At 33.4% G+C, this 17,775-nt stretch overlaps 1 protein-coding gene across 2 annotated transcripts in view; it reads right to left on the reverse strand.

The window, feature by feature from the left end:
* Nucleotides 1–3,045: 3,045 nt before the first annotated feature.
* LOC129231808 (histone deacetylase 3-like) overlaps nucleotides 3,046–17,775 on the reverse strand; it is an 86,440-nt gene continuing 71,710 nt past the window's right edge. For both annotated transcript variants that reach the window (XM_054866185.1, XM_054866184.1), the window contains exon 14: nucleotides 3,046–3,534. In XM_054866185.1, the coding sequence (XP_054722160.1) occupies nucleotides 3,462–3,534 (73 nt within the window). In that variant the 3' untranslated portion in view covers nucleotides 3,046–3,461. The remainder of the gene's footprint in view (nucleotides 3,535–17,775) is intronic.

Genomic DNA, 17,775 nt, shown 5'->3' on the forward strand with positions numbered 1-17,775 from the left:
CTTAATTTCAAGATGAATTATATCCCTGTCCTCAAAACAAAACTTTTATTTCCAAAATTTTTCTCCATCTTTTACATCATTTCTTGATTCCAACTACAGACACTTGAACGATCTCTAAATGCTGCGGTTCTCAGAGTATACCTATTGTTCAGAAGACCAAAGAGAGCCTGAATTTTATTTTTTATGGCTTTAATTTCGAAACTAGGAGGGGAACCCCCTTTTCCCACGCCTTTTCACAAATGATTTGATATGTAGCAAAAAATTGCATTTTAAGTCTTTTTTTTTGGAAAAAATGTCAACGGAAACTAGTTTATCCAGTCCTTATCACTTAACTTGCTTAAAAGAAACTTAAATGAATTTTTTTGGGACTTCAATTACAAACGAGTTTTGATAGGACTCCCTCCCTAGTTTATATCATGATGAGGAAGGAGGTTTTTTGGAGGAGCTCACGAATCTTACATCCCTTTCTAAAATATGTATAAATGTAGTTAAAAATCGAATTTTTAGAGCCTCAAGGGCAAAATATTTCCAGGAAAGAAGGATTTTAAGCACCTGCACACTTAATTTAATGTATGCAAACATTCCCTAAAGGTGCATTTTTAGGCTGGACAGCTGAAGAGCTAGAAGAGCACCCCTCCTCTTCTAACTTCTCAATGTATAATGACAGAATATTTTGGTTTCTAAGCTTTATTTTCAACAAGTATTTTGGGGCCAGCGCCCGAAACCTGACATTTCTCCGTACATCATCAAAAATGGACAAAATGCGTTTTTAGTTTCCTAATTTTCAAAAAATACTTTGAAATTTAAATCTTGAAATATTTTTGAGGGAGATTCCTAAATCCACCCCCTCACCTAATGTCTCGATACCCCGAAAATTGAGTTTTTAAAACTTCATTTTAATAAAATTTCTGGCAGTTATCAGGGCCCAATTTCCCAATAGGCAGAGTAGGCAGCTGCCTAGGGCGGCAAACTTTTCAGGGGCTGTAAATTTGCTATTATAAAACACATTTTTTGAATTAAATTGTTATTCTTGAAAGTAAATTATTAGCATTCTTTCATTTCTACAGAGACAATTTTTTCTTGTAATTTAATAATGATTACTTTCACACATCTTATGCACGTCAAATGTTTTTCAATCATTGTATTTGCCGAATCGTCAGCAAAATTGGCCGAATAAAATTTTTTTTTCACTCATGATTTCATCAGGGCGCATCAGAATGTGAAACACCATCATTTCTTCATAAGTTTGACAGTTTGAATCTGGGGAACATTTTATTAGATTTTTTTGAGTCAAGGATATTTTGCTTCTTTTAGGGGGGGAGGAGGGGTGGCAGATTTCAAATTTGCCTAGAGGTGGCATGGAGCTAAATTCGGCCCTGGGAAGTTTGTTCAAAAATTTCGGATGGCCCCTCCCAAAACAATCGGCTGGATCAGCCACTGGGAAGGAGCGTAAAGGTTGTGGAAATATCTTAATTTAAAATTTTAGAAACGCAAATTTAGGGTCTCTCTGGTTTCTCAAAGGGAGTTATAACGCTTTCTGGGATCTGCGCATGAGTGAATCACTTAATGTTGACAAACTCAGTTGTTACCGCCCAGGGTACGAGCAACATTTTACTGATTAAAAACCTTTCATCAAAATGAATAACTAAATGACTCATTGTTTAAAGGAGTTTGTTACTAAAAAAACAGTAATACAAGCAATTATTTCAGTTGTGAATAAGTGCTTTGATAAAATGAACATAAAATTAATTCCGTCTTGATGAAAAGTTTGTAATCAAGGATCAATCAAAGCAATTGTTGAAACAGATATTGCTATCCTGAAAATGAGCAAGAAATCACCCACTATTTGGGACCTCTTTTACCTAACTGTTGTTGTCACTTTCCTTTAAAAAAATAGTATTTTTTATTTTTATTTTTTAAGTAAAATGGTTTCCAAGGATTTTTATTAAAAATAAGGTGGTAACTTCATCATATAACGAAAGGTTATGAAATTCAATAACCTTAACAGTAAATTTCAAAAAAATAAATAAATAAATAAAGCTTGGTCCCTTGACTTTGCACTACCACCTTCATCAGTCTGTAGCTTCAGAAGAAGGAAGAGAAAAAACAAACAATAGTGCTGAGTCGTCCTCAACAAAAAGTTGAACCAGAATAGTCGTACCAAAACCTTACAATTCAAAGGTTTTTTGAGCAATCACGATTGCTTATTGCTTTCATTTGACTCTTTTTGGCGTGCTATCATTTTTCCCACCGGCGCGGCGCCACCCTCTGCCAGCACCACCCGTCGTGGCGGCCGGCCTCACGATGCTGCTCCTCTAGCGAAAACAGTCTCCAGGTTGCGTCCATATCCTACACACACACGCATGCATACACGCACCAACACACAAACACCACCATACACAAGCATACCCCTACACACATACACAAACACCACCATACACACACATACCCCTACACTCATACACAAACTCATACATACACGCATGCATACAGACACCTACACATACACACAACTGCTCACACATTCATGCCTGCACACAGACACAAACACATATGCTTACACACACATACACATACCCCCCCCCCACACACACATACAAACACACACTCGTGATTGCGAAAAACATAATTTGAATTCAAGATGACAAAATTCAAATTAATTTTTTTTTTTGCCTTCAACAGCATGATTTCCTCATTGGGAAAAAGCATTGAATTTTTTCGTATCAAAAGTGAAACTGCCGCCCCCCAAAAAGTGCCGCTCGGGGCGGACCGCCCCCTCCTAGCTACGCCACTGAATGCAGGCAAACAAACGTGCTCAGATACCATTTAAAATTTAGTTTTTTTTTATTTATGGAAATTAAATTCATCATACCCTTTTTGGTACTTGTTACAAGAATTTAGTTTATATCTTTGCTTTTAGCAGACCAAACTTAACATAAAAAAGCTATTTAAACTCAATGTTATAATGCAAAAATTAAATTTTGTCACAGTGTTCTTAAAGTGCATCAATTGCATTTTTATTTAATAACACTAAGTTTTGAAAAAGTCAAAAATTTATTTGATGAAGAAACATATACATGTATATGAACATTTATAAAATATAACAGAAGCACCAGTTTTTTCAAATACAAAAATGAAAGCACTTTTAGCCAACACTTCCACACACTCTTCTTATAAAGTTAGAAAGATGAACAAAAATGCTTACCACTCACAAAGCATAAAATGTAATAGAAGGAGCAAGTCAGAACACTCTAAATTTAATTAATACATAAATTTAATCAGTATATTCCCATCCAACCATATCTGACCAATTCAAAACCTTCTTTGTTCTTTCCTTATTTTCTTAAGACTACTTAAAATGACCATTCCTTTTTAAGAAAGAGTGATATCACGCAATATCTATCACATTTAATGCTTTAAGATTACAACAAAGTGGAATTTATCATAGTTTAGACAAAACCTCAACGCTCTCTTCGACTTAGTTTTGGCGGCTTCACATCATCATCATCATAGTATTCATTTGCCGGTTGAACCCTAAGAACAAAAAATTATTACTTTTGAGGTAGTGTGTACTATTTAAAAAATCAATTGTTTTTATATCATTCAATATAAATTCAATACAGTGAAAAACTACGAACAAATACAGTCAAAGCTCATTAATTAAAAATCGCTTCACCTGAAACATTGCTCTGCATGAAATGCTTGTTTGATCTATGAGTTAACAATCAATAATACTTTATTGGGTATGGTGAAATCCCATTAGCATGAAATAAGTATCATGGTCTTGTGAATTTTGTGTTAATGAGGGTCGACAGTAATGTGCACCAAATTTCAGAAATACAGGGAGCTTTGAATGCAAGGAATGGAACAATAAGGCAAAAATTAATCTTAAATCATATTATAAACACATTCAAAATATAACTGGTAAATAAACGCTTGCGATAGGAAAAAAAAACCTTATTCAGATAAGAGCTCCAGTAGTTGGCCATTTCAGACAGCGATCACTGTCTTTTGTTACACTATAAATTTTAGCAATCAATGCAACAACAAACACATTGTAAGACTTTAAGCTATACTTTTCTGATAAAGATTCACTGAATTGTTTCAGAAATAAAAAATTTTTATTTCAAAAATTAACTTGTTGTTAATATAAGAAAATGCTCCAGTATTTGGCTATAGAAATCCAGTGTTCGGCTATGTATGAGCCCAGTAGTCAGGGTCGGACAGGACTGTTAAAATGGATCAGGCGATTACACAAAACCGGCCCTTAGCTCAAGGGTACCCCCCCCCCCATGTACACAATCTTGCAACTTTAAGGGTTTTTTAATAGTGGAAGGAGAAAAGAGAAATAAAACAAATGCAGGGCCGTCACAAGGTCAAAAACTTGGAGAGTGTAAGAGTTTGGTGGACCCTTAATTTTTAACGCATTTTAACAGAGAGAGAGAGAGAGATTTTAGCTTCTGGTTTAGGAGATGTCATTACAAGATTGAAGCAATATAAACCTAATCGTAGGTGTAATATTCTCTCAGTTATAGCAAATTCGGGGGGTTGTCCCGAGGAAAATTTCTGAAATTGTAGTTTTTATAAACGCCATTTTACAATCTTTAATAGTGTAGGTGGAGGGGGGATTTGGAGGGCCCTCGCCTTGTAATTTTTTGAAGTTGAAACTTTACAAACACGCGTGCAGATTATCTTCGATTATGATAGGGGGGATGGGTAAGTCATCTCCATCGGGAAAAATCTCGAAATTGTAGTTCTAAAAACGCAGTTTCAGCTGATCTTTGGTGGTGCAAGGAAGAGAAGAGATGGAGTAGGGTATGTCCACGTTGACTGATATTACAATTTGACTCTATGTATAACTTATAAATTCAGCAGTCTTGAAATTAAATTTTGTTTCTTCTGAAATTGATCTAAAATATTATGATATGGTACATCACTGCCCCCCACACTTGTTTTCAGCCTTAAAGATTTTTTTTTTGTATGAATTTAAGAGAAATGAAAACACGTGACTGATGTTACGCAGAAAAGACATTGAGAAAAGTGACTTATATATAATTTGAAATTCTCATCAAACTAATAACGTAAAATCTAAACAGATTTCTTCCCCTTAAAATAGAGATTTCAGACTTGATGAAAACACTATGTTTTATTGAAAAAACTTAAAAACTGAAAGCATAAAAATTATTCAACAACCATAACTGATGATACGAAAAATTTGTGACTGATGTTACGTTTACAATAAGTTGCTGCAATTTATAAATTATTTCTCCTTCAAAATAAAATTTGCATTTAAAATTGTAAAATTGTATTTAAAATACTAGAAAAGTTCATTTATAAAGTTTTAAAAGTTAAATTTTTGATGGATTTCATAAAATAAAAAGTCCTTTTGCGCCTTTACTACATCTAGTGCGCTAAATATTTTATTCCTTTCTCATGTGAATAATAAATTTCATCCACATTGACAGGCTATTTCCAACGTTTTACTGCTTGAATCTTGGCAGTTACTAAAAACTCCTAGTTTTCAAATTCAATGGATCTAACTTCTCGTGATTAAATTGTTTGTCATATTTGTCAAAAACCCGTTCTCCAGTTGCAGTCAACAATTTTGGAACATTTTCTGCTGGAAGTGATTCCCTCCTTTACTGTAAAAAAAGAGTTGTTGCTAAACACATAATACATTTTTTGAATTAAAAAAAAAAAGTATTCCTCAAATATAATTCTTTATAACATGATTGCAAGTCAGATGGTGATAACTCTGAAATTTGCATGAAGCTGTGACATTTAGAAATAATTCTGTATCGATGATGTAGCACTTTTTTATCCAAATGTAATACATGAAGAACTAGGAGTATCTGTTTATCAAATTTCATGCCAGAAAATTTTTTACAGCAGCAGTTTTCTTTTGTGAAGATATAACAAAGAACGCTTTGAATGACTAACAGATTTTACCAAGGTTTTATTATTTTAAAGAGGGGCAATGCAACTGCTAATTTAAACTTGGGACTTCTGTACTTAAAATTTGTTCTATACTTGTTCTATTTCTTCACCTAATTTATCTTTTTAAATTTATTCTAAACTAACTTTGGTAATTATGCTAGGTTTTTTAAAATTATTTTATTTATTTTTTATCATACGCTCTTTTCAGCTTCTACTTTGTTTTAATTTTTGAAATTTTCTTATTTTCCTTTATTTCTTAATTTATATCGCCTCCTTTTTTTGTCTTTCTGCAGCAGTCAATGCTTTTTGTGCAATTTGTTTGAGGTTCATTAACGAAAAAAGAAAATGTGACTGATGTTACATATTTTAAATAATTAAATGCAAATATTTCTAAATATTTAAAGGATAAAAATTAAAGATATCATCATAAATGAAAAGAATATGACTTTTTATAAACTTGGGTTTATTTTTGTTTAAGCAATGCAAACTTTTATACAATTTTGTGACTGATATTACATTAGAGAGTATGAGGCCTAGTTTAAATACAATTGCTAGAAGACAATTATAACTGTTTAAAGTTTCTTTGTTCATCTAATCTCTTCCTAGATAAACCACATTTGAATAAAAAATAAGATCGTAGACATATCAATTAATTTCCTAAGCGAAAAAAAAGATCAATTTTTAGAATCGCTAATGTAACAACACGTGGGCACTGAGTAGTAGTGTCAAAATTTACCGATGAAACTTACAAAAAATGTGTTAATAACTTTTTTTGCATTATTTTATAAAAAATTATGCGAAATCTTTTTTACCTCATATGAAAGAAAAAACTTACTGATACAATGAAGTTTTTTTTTAACTGCGATGTCCCTATTTTCATGGACATGCCCAGGAGTTTAAGAGTCTCTTCTGGAAATTTTTGAAATTGAATTCTTAAAGGATCTCGAAATTGAATTGAGGAGTTCTCTGAGAGTCTCTTCCCAGAAATTTGACGAAATTGTAGTTTTAAAAGTGCAGTTTTAGACTATCTTTGGTACTGTTCATGAGAGGAGAGGTTTGGGGGCCCGACAACTTATAGAACATGAAGTTCCAGAAACACAGTTGTAGATGATCTACTATTGAAGTTATGAGAAGAGGCTCTCCTCCAGAAATTGTTTAGAAGTGATGCCCGTTATAGAAAGTTCAGATGATCTTTAATGATGGTTAGGGGACGTTTCTAAGGGTTAATGGGGTGTGCTTCCCCAGGGATTTCTTTCAAAAAAGAAGTCCTAAATGCGCAATTGTGGAGTTTAAAAACTTTCCCTCAGAATGTTTCCAAAATCAAAGCTTCAAAATCACACTTCTAGGCTACCTTTGGTGACATAAAATGAAAGAACAAAGTTCGAGGAACACCTTCTTGGCTATCCTCTCCTATTTATTCTAATTATGGTTAATGTGGAAAACTCACCCTCAGTATTATTCTCCAAAACCACTGGACTGCTTTGGTTGGTTTGTACAGCCTAGTATTTTTATCTATTTGGAATACAAAGCTGTCTGCAACTCCAATAAAAAGAACTTTTAATGTTTTGGACTGATGTGGTGTGCTTTGCAATCTTTTTTCCAGTCTTTTTTTTAAATTCTAAATATTATACCTCCTGAATCTTTTAGAACAACTGGTGCGCATATTCATTGCAATATTTAAAAACTCTCCCACTGTATTTTAATGTTTTTTTTCTGTTCAAAATTTATTTTGGTAGCTCCTGTGTATTTTCCATTTAGCTGTGACTTTCGTGATGATATTTAATGTAAACAATTAAAGATATAAATATGTCGGTGGCCCCTATGAAGCAATGAATTGTATTTATCCATTAATATTTTTTTAAACTGCAGCTTGCCACAAGTTTACACTATATACTAGTTGTAAGTTTTTTTTTCGTTGAAACAGTTTGAAACCTGCATTCGGTGACCCTTGATTAAGTTCTAATGTAAAAGGGGTCAGAAAACCAACAGACAGCGGACCCTCACTTTGGCTCTTGGCGGCCGTGAGTACACTCAAAAAATGCCTACTGAGCACTACTGATATTAAACCTATATCCAGAGCTTGCTTGATTGCCTCCCAAGCCTCATTAAACATAGGCCTGGCGCTGCCTTTACCGAATTCGATGGTCCTTCAAACTTGTATTTATTAAAGGAGTGTTGCAAGTAAAAAAAATAATAAAGGAGTTAAACCACAAATTGCAACCCGCGCTTCGGGAGATGGCCCGATTGAGCAGTCCGAACCTGCCAGTAGTTGGCCGTTTCATTTTCATTACTGTTATGGGGTATGAGTGAATAAATTTAAACAAAATTGAATGCGAAACTTACAGCACAGCATTGTAAATTTATTATTTCAATAACTAATAAAGAATTCTGCATTCTTGATGTCTTCGTAACATCTATGTTTATAATACTCAAAACAACTAAAATGCCTTTGTGTCAATACTTTATTTTAATTACTACTTGATGAACATTAGAAAATCCATATTGAGTACAGTCGACTACTAGGTAGATCAACCAAACAGCATAGACCCGGTGGTCAATCTACCATGACCGATTATTGGAAATGCATAAGAACTCTGTACCCAGTGGTCTGCCACCCCTCTAAAAATAATTGAGTCTAAGAAGGACTTTATTTTTTAAACATAATGTTATACAATCCATTAAAACATAAGTAAAAGCAAATTTACAGTAGAACAAAAAAAAGAAGGGTACTTAACATTTAAAGATGATATGTCTTCTTAACGAAAAAAAAAGCAGAATCACAAACTACACTGGTGTGCAAAAATTAAGGACGAAGTTGAAAAATTAGCATATCAGCTGAACGAAGAGGCAGAGCGGACAGAAAGACTAATCAGGAGATTAAGTAAGGTGATGTACGGTAGCACATGCGCAGATATGCAGGCAGACGTAATGGGGGAGTGTCTGAGTAGTATAAAGCATGTTGTCGGTGTAAGATCAGTATTTCTGGCAAAGAGATTGCATGCCGTATAGTAGTTAAAATCACACCGAGTTGCTGTCTCAGCGAGAAATGGCGAATAATCAATCTGTTAGATGACATCTGGATGCTTTTACCCGAGGTCGAATCATTGGGAAGTTGGAGGAAGGCTGCAGTGTGACAAGTGTGGCTGCAGAGTTCGGAATTGCTCACAGCATCGTTTCACGACTTTGGAGACAATTTCAAACTACAGGAACAGCTATCCGGGGGTTCAGTAGTGGTCGTCCACGAGGAACCACACCCGCCGATGACTGCTATATTGTCTTACAGGCCAGAAGAAACAGCCGCCGCACAGCCAAAAGTAATGAGCATTTCTGAAATATTTCCTTCATGAATTCTACCACATATTCATCATGACAACTGACTGTGTGGTAGAATTCTAACAATGCTAAGCAATGTTTCACCTCTGACAAGGGAACCACACGGTCTATGTAATAATGAAAAAGTTTTAAATGGTACCATTTGAAAGAGTATATTGAGACATTTTTTTGACCCATAAATAATGTGCCCTCGTTTTCTAGATATAGGGTTTTAAAGTCTGCTGAAATCTTAAGAAAAGTCGCCAAATTTAAAGACTTGGCAAGAAACTGAAAACACTGTGTGATTTCATGGTCTGTATCTTGCAAGGCATCTAATTTTGCATTTTGATCATCTGCAAAGCATGGAAAAAGTGTTTTGTAATACAGCCTGAGTAAAAAGTCCAGTAAAATGTTTTGTGAAAACAAGTAAATGAAGTTAAAGAATTTTTAATGTTCTTGTATTATATTAAAATGTACATTGGTATGAAATATAGCAACAGACAGGATTTGTAAAAGTATGCAATTACAAAAAAAAAAAAAAAGTATATTCCAAGTTAGTATTTCAATCTGAGTAAAAACGTAAAGGTCACTAGTATTTCTTAATAACTACATTTACGAGTACATTTCCTTGAATAAATATCATCGCAGTTAACAAGATTGTAAAAACCCTCTGACTAGTAATTTTGTCTTTAATTTTTTCAAAGTTTTGGTTCTTTTCATAAAGATATCAAAAAGTAAGAAGTAAACTGTTCATGAAAGAGGGCATTGTAGCTCTTTCTTTAACGAAGAAAAGTAGGCGAGTCACTGTGGGAAAAAAAAAAGATCGAAGACAGAGGTCAACATTAAAAAAAAAAAAAAAAAAAAAAAAAAACATAATTATGGTAGAACATTGGGGAAAGACCTAAAGCTTTGTACTTCGCATGATGGAAGAAAATTTGCAAACTTACATCACTGAAAAGTATTCAGCCAGGAACCTTATTCAGCAATAGGTTTAAATGTTTGTCAAAAATGACATTTAACACAATTTATTTATACAGTAAAACTTTTGCAAGCCTCAGTTACTGAATCGGCACAACATAGAGCAGGAAATCATGACCTGGGATAACCAAAGGATACAAATAATTTTTTCTGAGGAAAAGAACTGGAACTTGGATAGGCCAGACAGATGGAAGAACTATTGGCATAATTTACGAAAAAAAAACAAAAAAAAATGTTCTCCAAGCCCCAATTGGATAGAGGCTCTGTCTTGATTTGAGAGTGCTTTGCTTACAATAGTGGAAGCTCAGTTGCATTTGTTTAAGGTAAAATGAATTCACAAGAATATCAAAATGCCCTCACAAGTCATCTTTTACAAAATGCTGAACTTATAACTGGAGAATATTGGAAATATCAGCAAGACAATGCCACGGTCCATTCGAGTAACAGTGCAAGCGAGCTGATATGTGCACCACATGACTTCCTTTTATGCAAATTTAATGATTTTTAATCCACAAATAAAGAGAGAGAGGATTTTTGTGTGTTTATGTGTTCGAGGTAATCTCTGGAACTATTGAGACCATTTGAAAATTTTTTTCACTACATGAAAGGTGCATTCTTACTGAGTGACATAGGTTTTAAATTATGCATATATGTACAGTAGAACCTCTCAATAAGGGACACTAAGGGGACCAGAGATTTTGTCCCTTAAATAGAGGTGTCCCCTATTCGGAGGTGGATGAATTGATGCATGCCGTGTACTTAGTAGTATAATATCATAATAAACATAAAAACTAAGACAATTACCCCTTATGATTAAATACTGAAAATGTTTGTTATATTCTAAATAAAATTCATAATTATTCAAATTTCTAAGTTTATATTATTTTATTAATTAAAATTTAATCAAAAATTTTGTAATGGCAAAGTTTTGTAGCATACGGAAATAATTTTGAAGTAATTCATTATATATATTTGCTTTACGTTATGTAAATTACAATGTAATACTATGTGAATTGAAAATAATTTTCAAATTTTAAGTTTTATACCCAAAGCTAATTAGTTGCTGTGTACTATCCGTTGGCCCTGAACCTACTTAAATAAGTTGTTGAGCGGGCAAAACATGCATGTTAATTTCAGCAAGTTTTTTTCTTTTTAAAATACATTACTTATTTCCTTCACATACCTATGTTTAAGTCAAACTTAATTCACATTACATTTTTGGAGGAAAAGTGGAACTTGAATTCCAGTAAATTCACTGTTTCTAATGCGCTTATACATTATTTTTTGCATTTTTTGGCTTTGTGACTGTCCCTTAAACAGAGTGTCCCTTAATTAGAGGTAAATACATGGAAGTTCCTATTCAAAGGGACTGGGACCAGAAAAAATGTCCCTTAAATAGAGGTGTCCCTTATTCGGAGGTGTCCTTTAGTGGAGGTTCTACTGTATTTATACTAATTATTTAAACCAATAGTTTGTCTGCACTGCCAGTTTATGTTTCGTACTGATTTATTCTTATAAACGTAAAAAGCTTTGATTGTATCACATTTGAAATAATGCTTGAAGGGTCTCGAACTGGATGCCAAAAGAAGGAATTATATGGAAGAAAAGAGACTCATGTTGCAAGCATAAGAACCGCAAAAAGCTTCGCATGTGCTTGAGGCTGGAGATAAGGTATTGAAAATCACTTCGAATAACAGAATGTTTATGCACCAAAATTTATTTAAACGAATAGTAACTGATATTCGCTTTGGGAAAATTATTTTTGAATTCAAGTAGTGAAGTTTGACGATATTAATCTATGTTTCTATAAGTTGTAATTTTCCATGCCTTTTGGGCTATCCTTTAAGGGTTTTTTCATACTAAAATCGAAATGAAAAACATCTGTTACGGAAAACTGCTCAAGTACATTTAGTATAGAAAATACTAAAATAAACTCAAAGAGTAATTGCACATAAGTACGGTATATAGAAAGCTGTAAGTTAAAAAAACGATAAACAAAGAAAGTTCGATGGGAAAGAAATTGACAAAGAGGAAAAAATATGTAAAAATTCTTTGGAGAAATATTCTTCATGGTGACCGTGTTTAAGTATTTAAAACGATATAATTAAAGAACATAATTCACAAATGTTTTATCATAAAATATTAGAAAAAAAATTGCCAAAAAAAAAAAAAAAAAAAAAAAAAGAAAAAAAAAAGAGGCATGTGAAAAGAGCAAGTTTTCAGAAGAAAACCAGTAAAAGAGGTTAAATTTCATCCCGGGATTGAAAAAGACTCATCTATTAGTAGAATATACAATATCCATCCTACTAGCCAATGGAATTTTGCTACTTAAAAATTCATTTAGAACATTTTCATTGTCAATCATATTTCCAATTTCTTTTGACAGTTGAAGGTCCTGCCTACATATCAATAAGCATGTATAGAACTCGGTCTTATTGAGGGCAACAACGCTTGGAAACTAACCTTATTCGATGCATGTAACTTTCTGACTCTGTTCCTAAACTCAGAGAATAATTTATAACTATTTCAACCTTTATGACAAATTTTAGAGCTTATTGTTTTACAGCACCTACTTAAAAAAATGTCTCTAATATTGCATTCACTTAGTTGGCATAGCTATAAGAAAATTCAGCAACAAGTCATCAAAGTTAAAGCTCCATGGGATTTTTGACACTTTTTCCTCTACGAGGGAGTTGATATCTGGATTGAAACCGGATAATTTTGGTCTCAAATAATTCACAACATTCAATACATTTTATTATTTTATTTTAAAACTGCTATGAAAAGTCTCATTCAAATAGGTAGGGTGTTGAAAAACTCCTCAAGTGTCTCAATTTACTGGTTAGTCATGCCAGTTCAACAAAAGAGGAGCATATTTAACTTGAAGCTTGAAGCTAATACTAGTTTTGGCAATTTTATTTAAAGGTGTTTCTGATTCATTAGATTTCATCTTCATTTACAGGGGAAAGTTCATAAGAAATATGAAAAATCTTAATCTTAAATTTCCTTAGTTGCTATGAGCCAAAAAGAGCTTTTGAGTGATGATACATCTAATAAGTGAATATTCGCAAACAACGGAAATTGAGACCCCAAGATTTATCTTGGTTCAGATTCTCGACCAGTGTCCGCGGTCCAGCAATATGTTGTTCGCGGCCCACTTATGGGCCACTGCCCATGGGTTGGGAACCGCTGTTCTAGATCCTTCTAAGAAGGTTTGAATCGTTTAGAAACTTTTTTTTTTGTACTGATGTGGTGTAATCTGAACAATTTTTCTCTGTTCAGATTAGTTTTGAATGTTTTGAATATTTTTATCCTTATCATATTGTCTTGTGTTCGAAACATAAGTAATGGTAGTTCTTTTCCTGTAACTAAATGATCAAACTGCTTTGCTAACTTCACATTGGCTAGTCGTATAAGATGTTCGGCTTTCTATAAATAATTTAAATTTCAGTTTCCTCTTTCATGCTCTCATCTTTCGTATTTTGAACTTACTTCACTTATAGTTAATTAATCTTAATTTTTGTAAAATCTATGCAATGAGTTAAAGAAACTAGGATTTTCTTTTAATAACTAATATTCTACATTCGAAAACAAAAATACAATTATAATCTCTGCAAACATTCTAAATTCTTAGCACAAAAACATATTTTTAGTGTTGTTGAATACTTAGATAAAAGGGTTTGAATTTCGGCTGTAGGTGTCAACCGTTCAATTCTTTTTTCAATTGCTCAAAACATACCCTTCAACTAGCTTGATCCAAAAAAAAAAAATTGTTCAAAATAATGAAACAAACCTTTGTAGTGGGACGTCTTTTCATCCATTAGCTCACTTCTCTTACATTAAAAAGGGGGTTTCTTATAACCCCTAAACACAAATATGCAACTTTCCTGCTAATTTATGCATTAAAACATTGTTTTATAATCTTTTACTTTTTGTACATGTTTGACAAGATCACTTTTCAATAAAATTTGTTCTAAGAAAAACCCATCTTTAAAAGTTAAAGATTTCTGTACACCATAAAATTTCCTGCAGGAACTTAGTTAATTCTTTTAAATTGTTTAAAATTGAACAAAAAATTATTCACATCAAAAAATGAAAAATGGGAATGAGGTGTCATGACTGATAATTTTTGAGCAAAAATAGGTTTGTTCGAATCAGATTATTACGTCAAAAGTTATTAGGGGAGGAGAGAGACAGACCAGCTAAGTAACCAAACTGCACACACTTCTCTTCTCACTACTGTTTTTTTCCCTATTATTTAGTCATCTATTTAAAACTTTTAACGATATTTTTACACTCTTTCTTTTATACACTTCTTCCTTAATATACATATATATAGATTAGGGTGGGCCGAAAAAAATCAAATTTCTGTCGAGCACTTAGCCTTAGTGTGGAGATTTGTGACTCCCTAACAATAATTACTGTGCAAAATTACATGACTTTGAGTTAATGTCTTCTGCTCTGGCAAGGAGACTTATTTTCAGATTTTTATAAAAACATTATGTAAAGAAAATTTACAAAATATTTTAAATTCCGCTGAACCTTAGTGCGGTTATTTTTTAACTGCCTAACACTAACTACAGCATAAAATTTTAAGTCTGTGAGTTATTTTTTTCTGCTTAGGCAAGAGGCCTGAATTTCAAGAATTTCACATAAAATTCCTTTAATACAAGTGACACATTACGAAGTAGCTACATACCAAATACCCTGCAATATTTCAAATTTTAATAACATCAACGACATAGGACCATCCCTTGAAGCAGGTCCTTCCTTTAAGGGGTTACAGTGAAGGGGGTCAATGTCCCTCTTACTTTAAAAAAGTTAATGTTTTAACATATAAGTGGGCATGGTTTTGTATTTTGATAATATTAAATTGAGTTCATGCCCTTTACCTCCCCCCCTCATGGAAAAATTGAAATAATGGGCTTTTTTTTGAACTGAAATAGGCTTTATTTCATTGTTTATGCAGGAAAAATGATAAGGAAGCCATGTAGTTTAAATATTTCTTAGACGTTGTCCATTGCATATGATGCATATTTCAAAATATTTTCAGTTCACTAGATTAAAAGCTGTAATCAATCGCCAATTGGAGCAAAAGCTATGCAGACCAGTGGGCTATTTTCTTTTTACATCTTAATGAACTCTCATTGCAGCATATCTAATAATTTGTGTTAAGAGTTTACAAAATTAAAGACAGGCCCGTTATTTCGAACTTTCAGAGTGGGGGGTGGGGGGGGGAGAGGAAAAAAAGGGTGTGAACTCAATGAAATTTTATCGGAAAACCACGAAACCATGTCCATTTATGTGTAAAATAGTCACTCGTATTTAAGGAGTTTTATGAGAAATTCTCAGAATTAATGGCTCTTGCCAGAGCAGAAAAAATTACTCACAAGCTTGAAATTTTATGCAGTAGTTTGTGTTAGGAAGTTAAAAAAAAAAAAAAATTAGCGCACTAAGACTTAAAGTTCAGCAGAATTTAAAATATTTTGTAAAATTTCTCTCTATTTGATGTTTTTTTTTCAATCTCAAAAATTCAAGCCTCTTGCCAAAGCAGAAGACATTAACTGACAGTCATAAAATTTTGCACAGTAATTAGTGTGAGGGAGTCACATTTTCCTTAAGTGCTTTGAAGAAATTTGATTTTTTCGGCCCACTCTAATATACATGCATACATACATACATATATATATATATATACAGGGGCGAACTGGCTGACTTTGGCCCGGTCGGCAAAAGTATATTTTGGCCCACCTCTATAAATTAAACAGTACCGGATCTCGATTCTTCGGAGTTGAGCAAGAATATATAACTACCTCTAGTTCCTATTTTTCTTTAAGTTTCTAAATCAAGTTTTAAAGTTCTAAAAAAAGAAAATTGTGAAACGTAAAACAAAGCTAACACTGACACATTTTTAAGGAAACTAGTGGTTATAAGTCCAAAAAGGCACATCTTTATATAGGCTTCTATACGGCAAGGCCGTATCCAGAAATTTATTTCGGAAGGGGACCGGATTCGCACATTGCCCTAACACACACACATATACATATAGACATAAAAATATAACCCAGGAGATGTTTTTTGCCTCGTTTTTTAATGATCCCACTGTTTGGATCGTTACTGTTTTTAATTTCTTATCACTTTTTTTATTCACCTTGTAGTGGTAAGGATAACAGGAGAGTGTCCCTTTAAGTCGGATGTAGAACATTCATAAGTTCAGGGGTCCGGTGGTTTCTTCCCCGGGGAAATCTTTTGAAACATAGATATAAAAATCTGTATATTGAGGCCTTTTTATATGGGGTAATTAAGACTACAAAAATATGAAGGAAAATAGGCAGACAAAGTCTTTTAAAAGGTATGCATTCTTTTGCAAATCAAGAGCATTCAAAATAAAAATTGCTTGCTCGACAAATCGTTGACATTAATCGACAGAGAGGAAAAACGAGAGAGGAGAAAAGAGGAGCACATCGTCATTTGCTCATATCGGTTTTTAGTGTAGTTTGTTTTTGATCACTTTTCCAAATCTCCCCACCCCTTTTCATCAAAGCCCTACAGTATAAAAAATGTATAAAATGATTTAAAAGAAATGGTGAAGAGATTCAGAAAATAAGAACGAAAGAGTAATATTCTGGCCATTTAGACAATTCATACTTTATTTTCTTGATAAGAGAACATTTTAAGTTAAAAATAAATGCACACACAGTGGCGGATGGGGCCGGCGGGCAGCCGGGCAAATGCCCGATGGGCCGCCTCTGTTTGGGCCGCATTGAATTTTACAATTGAATAGTACAAAAAAAAAAAAAAAGGATTTTCTTTTCTTTTCCTTCTTAAAAAAAAAAAAAACTATTTAAGTATCTATGGAAATTTCATAATAATCCGGCCCAGATCTAAAAATTTTGGGAACCCCTGCAACAAAATTCGTTAGGCTCATCCCCAGAGGCCAGCAGTGAAAATTTGCAACTTTAATAAGTCTTAGTGCTAGTTTTTTTTTTCAATTTATTTTGATCCGTTGGGCCCCTTTAGGACGCGGGCCGCGGCCCCCCACCCCCCGCGCACAGGGGGGAGGGGGGAATGCGGGCAAGCAGATCCGGGGCTTGATATCCGGTGCATTTCTAAACGACTGACAAGAAAATTGCTGCAAGAAAAGTAATGATTGCAAAATTTAAAAAAAAAAAGAACTCTACAAACTCATGCGGTGAGTAAGCTGTTTCAAGGTGTGTCTGTTAATTCATCGGCCGGTACGATAACTTTGTTGCATAACTGTCTTGGACCTTCTAAAACCCTAACAGCTGCCTCTATTTGTAGAGGACAAACGGAAACGTAAAGGCAGGGCTGTAGCCAGGGGAGGCTGCCGAACCGAGGCTGCAAATTTTTAATTAGTGATGACCAAAATATTTATAATTAAGAAAGAAAGAAAGAAAATAAAACGTTCCCAGTATTTTTAAAAAATTAAATAGTAATAATAAAATGGCAAGTGGAATTCGAGTGACAAAAAAGTATTTGTTTTCAGTAAAACTTTAAAAGAAAATGCAATATTTGAATAAGAAACAA

The sequence above is a fragment of the Uloborus diversus genome, chromosome 10 (genome assembly GCF_026930045.1).
Source record: "Uloborus diversus isolate 005 chromosome 10, Udiv.v.3.1, whole genome shotgun sequence".
Lineage (NCBI taxonomy): Eukaryota > Metazoa > Arthropoda > Arachnida > Araneae > Uloboridae > Uloborus > Uloborus diversus.